The sequence below is a fragment of the Chiloscyllium plagiosum genome, unplaced genomic scaffold, assembly GCF_004010195.1.
Source record: "Chiloscyllium plagiosum isolate BGI_BamShark_2017 unplaced genomic scaffold, ASM401019v2 scaf_44794, whole genome shotgun sequence".
Classification (NCBI taxonomy): domain Eukaryota; kingdom Metazoa; phylum Chordata; class Chondrichthyes; order Orectolobiformes; family Hemiscylliidae; genus Chiloscyllium; species Chiloscyllium plagiosum.
In genome coordinates this window covers 1-5,020 of record NW_025201633.1, presented here as the reverse complement: position 1 = coordinate 5,020, position 5,020 = coordinate 1, and the positions used below count along the sequence as shown (strand labels likewise).

Here is a 5,020-nt window from a genome sequence, read left to right as displayed (position 1 = left end):
ATTAGCAGGTAGGGCATTCCACGCCCTTACCACTCTCTGAGTAAAGAACCTGCCTCTGACATCTGTCTTAAATCTATCACCCCTCAATTTGTAGTTATGTCCCCCTCGTACCAGCTGACATCATCATCCTAGGAAAAAGACTCTCTCTGTCTACCCTATCTAATCCTCTGCTCATCTTGTACGTCTCTATCAAATCCCCCCTTCTCTCCAATGAGAACAGACCCAAGTCTCTCAGCCTTTCCTCATAAGAGCTTCCCTCCAGACCAGGCAACATCCTGGTAAATCTCCTCTGCACCTTTTCCACCTCCTTCCTGTAATGGGGCGACCAGAACTGTACACAATATTCCAAGTGCGGGACACACCAGCGTTTTGTATAGTTGCAGCATGATATCGCGGTTCCGGAACTCAATCCCTCTCCCAATGAAACCGAACACACCGTCTGCCTTCTCAACAGCACTATCCACCTGGGCGGCAACTTTCAGGGATCTATGTACATGGACACCGAGATCCCTCTGAACACCAACATTCCCAAGAATATTTCCATTGACCCAGTACTCTGCCTTCCTGTTATTCTTCCCAAAGTGAATCACCTCACATTTAGCTGCATTTGCCACCTCTCAGCCCAATCCTGCAGTTTATCCAAGTCCCCCCTGCAGCAATCTCCCACACTGTCCACCACTCCACTGACTTTAGTGTTCATCTGCAAATTTGCGAATGGAGGCCGGGTGTGTGGGGGTGAAAAGACTGCTCTCTGGGCAGCGTCAGGACAGGGAGCCCGCCCTCCCCCTTCCCCCCTTTGCGAGCGCACACAACCTCTCCGCACTCCCTCTGTGACGTACCTTCCAATGCATTGCGAAAAGAGTTCAGTGCCAGGACGGTGTAAGGTGCAGTGTCAAAGCTGCTGATGTTGAGACAGGCGTGCACATCGTCCAAGCTGGGCAGCCGCTCGAACCGCTCATCGAGACGGTTAAAACGGAAGATGGGTCCCCCGGGCACAGACGGGCAAACCAACCTGAAATCCCATTGGTGGTCTCCATCGTCAGAGCAGTACGTCTGAGGGAAATCCAGAGAGAGTCTCAGCCAGCCCAGGGACAGGGACAGCACGGGGTTAGATACAGAGTAAAGCTCTCTCTACACTGTCCCCCCCATTCCAGGGACAGGGACAGCACGGAGTTAGATACAGAGTAAAGCTCCCTCTACACCGTCCCCCCCAGCCCAGGGACAGGGACAGCACGGGGTTAGATACAGAGTAAAGCTCCCTCTACACCGTCCCCCCCCAGCCCAGGGACAGGGACAGCATGGGGTTAGATACAGAGTAAAGCTCCCTCTATACCGTTCCCCCCCCCAGCCCAGGGACAGGGACAGCATGGGGTTAGATACAGAGTAAAGCTCCCTCTACAGTGTCCCCCCCCATCCCAGGGACAGGGACAGCACGGGGTTAGATACAGAGTAAAGCTTCCTCTACACCGTCCCCCCCATCCCAGGGACAGGGACAGCACGGGGTCAGATACAGAGTAAAACTGACATAACACTTGTCGAGACACTCCAACCCCTGTAACATTGATGGGGGTGGGGGAGTGGGTCGGGGAGAGACCCAGACGGAACCCTCCCCTCCCCAAAGGGACGCCCAGCTCTCTCGCAGTGAGCTGCTGAAACGTTGCCCGTTCTCCCATTGCACAGGGACTTGTTGGTCATTGCTGGTCCCTTATCCATTTTCCCTGCCTTGTCCCGTGGGTGCCCCTCCTGAGCTGTGCCCCTCCTTACCCTCCATCTGCTGAATACAGAACCCGGGGAGAGTTGCCCGTCTGGGAGACTGGCCCCGAAGAGGTTGTCGGTGCAGACGTCACAGTGGGTTTTACCGGCCCAGCTCCAATACGGCAGGGAGAAATCCTGGTCCCCGGTGATGTTGCGGATCTCGTTCTCCAGGTGGATGGAATGAAGCCGGTGCCAGCTCAGGAAGGACGTGCTGCGGTGCGCAAAGGTCACATTGGAATCCACGCTGACCACCTTGAAGCAGATGTAGTGCATGAAGGCAGCGATGTTGTAGACGCTGGCACGGCGGAAGGTCATGGCAGAGCCGGGTGTGTAACTCCTGCTGGCATAGATGACGTAGCGCTGACTGAGAGTGACCTTCGCCTGGTGCAGCCTTTGCACGAAAAGTCGCTGTTGGGCCAGGGGCAGGGCGGAGATGTCCCGGCGGATGACTATGTGCCTGGCCTGGCACCATGCCCCCCGCCAGCCGTGGGCGCACTCCCCACAGTCGGCGCCACCAAAGTTCCCCCGGCACACGCACAGACGCCTGAAGAAGTAGGTGGGCCACCACAGGCGGAAGTCCCGCGAGTTGCGCTGCACCCTCTCCCGCTCTGCCCGCTCCTGCGGGGTCTCCCCCGTGACGTCCTGGCACACCCCCCGGCCCGAGGCTGATCCGCACGGTGAGCCGTCGCCCCAGAAGGTGGGGCAGCACACCCCGCTCTCCACGTGGGCCGGCGTTCCGCACTGGATGGGAATCATTGCCCGGGCCGTGCCCAGGATCAGCAGCACGCACGCCAGCTCCAGCCCCAGAGACATGGTCCGGAATTCTCTGTATGTGGATGTCCAGCGAGTGGGCACTGTGTCTGTGCAGCCCACGTCTGCAGATTTATACGGGACTCATTCGAACCATCAAAGAAACCTCCCTGTTGCTATCTGGCTGAGATCACAGATAAGCATTGACTGAGATGACCATCGGCTGAGCCGACCATTGACGGAGATTGCCATCAGAAACATCCTGGCGTTCTGCAGGAACATCCTGGTTGGCTCTGTGACAGTGCCTCACCCCACCTCGCCTGCTGGACGGCTCAACTCCCTTGTTCCCACTCGGCCATCCCATCACAGTGCCTGGGCTGCTCCAGCAGCTTGGTCAGTGCCAGCCTCTCCCTCAGCGCTGACCCTCCCACAGTGCGGGGCTCCCTCGGCGCTGACCCTCCCACAGTGCGGGGCTCCCTCAGCACTGACCCTCCCACAGTGCGGGGCTCCCTCAGCGCTGACGCTCCCACAGTGCGGGGCTCCCTCAGCGCTGACCCTCCCACAGTGCGGGGCTCCCTCAGCACTGACCCTCCCACAGTGCGGGGTTCCCTCAGCCCTGACCCTCCCACAGTGCGGGGCTCCCTCAGCACTGACCCTCCCACAGTGCGGGGCTCCCTCGGCGCTGACCCTCCCACAGTGCGGGGCTCCCTCAGCACTGACCCTCCCACAGTGCGGGGCTCCCTCAGCACTGACCCTCCCACAGTGCGGGGCTCCCTCAGCACTGACCCTCCCACAGTGCGGGGCTCCCTCAGCACTGACCCTCCCACAGTGCGGGGCTCCCTCAGCACTGACCCTCCCACAGTGCGGGGCTCCCTCAGCACTGACCCTCCCACAGTGCGGGGCTCCCTCAGCACTGACCCTCCCACAGTGCGGGGCTCCCTCAGCACTGACCCTCCCACAGTGCGGGGCTCCCTCAGCACTGACCCTCCCACAGTGCGGGGCTCCCTCAGCACTGACCCTCCCACAGTGCGGGGCTCCCTCAGCACTGACCCTCCCACAGTGCGGGGCTCCCTCAGCACTGACCCTCCCACAGTGCGGGGCTCCCTCAGCACTGACCCTCCCACAGTGCGGGGCTCCCTCAGCACTGACCCTCCCACAGTGGGGGTTAACACCGCCCTGTCCCACCCCCCCTGTCCCCAGCAGGAGCCCAGTGTCTGTGCTGGACGGTGACATTGACCCTGTTCCTGGTGACAGTCGGGTGGGGGCTGCGGGGGGTTAACACCTCCCTGTCCCTCCAGCCTCCTTGTTCTCCTCCTCAGCTTTCACTGAGTGCCACCCTCCCAGGTCTGTGCCAGCTGTCGTTTTGCCCTGCCCAGCCACTGGGCGTGTGATGTTTACCTGGCTGGTGACCCGTGGCCCAGGTAGAAGGGAGCTGACGTGTTGCTGTGTTTCAGAACAAAGAGCTGCCCCTTTATCTGGGAACGTGGGTCAGGCAGTGTACAGCGTGGCTCACATCTCACACCGAGGGAGCTCGCTGTTCCCTGGCGTCAATCGGACTGACATCTGCCAAGGTCAGCCACAACCGACTGCCCTGATCACGGGGAGCTCCAGGGCAGGGCAGGCTGCCAACTCTAGCTGCTGGTCTTGGGCCCGCACATGGCCGAGCGGCTGAATCTGTCTGAAGGGGTCTTCCTTGACCAGCAGGGCTTGAGTTTTGCTGGAACATGGAAGTGGGGAACGTACGTTCAGACCACTGCCGTCGGAAATGGCCACTCAGTCCATCGAATGGGCTTCCCCCATTCGCCGCCACTCCCAGCATCCTCAGCTCCACGCTCCTGGCTGTTTCCCCCATCGCCCTCGGTCCCCTTCCTTCACCAGACCCTCCTGCAGATTTGTCCCCTGGGAGAGGGAGAGAGGAGATCCCTCCATGTCTGCGTCTTCGATGGGCGACCTCTTGTTCTGAGATGATGCCCGCTCCAGTCCCTTGACGGGGAGGGGCTGGAGGGGGTTACAGAGACGTGGTTGGCGCGGGGGGGGGAACAACCTCTCCACACCTCCCCCTGCCCCGTCCCTCCCTGTGAATCTCCAATCAGGTCGCCTCGCCTTTTGTCAAGCCCCAAGGGGTAGGTGGGTCAGTACAGTACGATGCAGGCCCTTTGCCCCATCATCCTCTGCTGCCCTTGTATCCAACTCTGAGACCAGAGGAGCCGACCTACCCTCCATTTCACTGTCCTCCATGTGCCAATGTAAGAGTCGCGTAAACGTCCCGAATATATCTTCTCTGGCATTGCATTGCGCGCACACTCACCTTCTCTGAGCAAAGAACCAATCTCCGACGTCTCCCAGAAACCTTGCTCCAATCACTTTGGAGCCTACCCACACCCCAACCTACTCCACCTCTCCCTCCATCCCTGGGATCAGCCAAGTCAGGTTCCTCCTGTTCCCTCATCAGAAAACCTTCAGCAATGATTGTTCTGCAATTCCATTTTACAGCATGTTGGACGATCAAATTCTC

The 5,020-nt window shown here is 59.8% G+C and overlaps 1 protein-coding gene across 1 annotated transcript; it reads right to left on the bottom strand.

Annotated features, from left to right (window-relative positions):
- Positions 1-839: 839 nt before the first annotated feature.
- On the bottom strand, positions 840-2,568 carry LOC122546154 (5,6-dihydroxyindole-2-carboxylic acid oxidase-like; the record flags this gene model as incomplete). The annotated part of the gene is made up of 2 exons (XM_043684966.1): positions 1,765-2,568; positions 840-1,053 (listed from the first exon to the last, which is right to left on the bottom strand). Coding segments are annotated over exons 1-2 (1,018 nt in total), but the record flags the coding sequence as incomplete, so codon positions are not given.
- Positions 2,569-5,020: the final 2,452 nt, after the last annotated feature.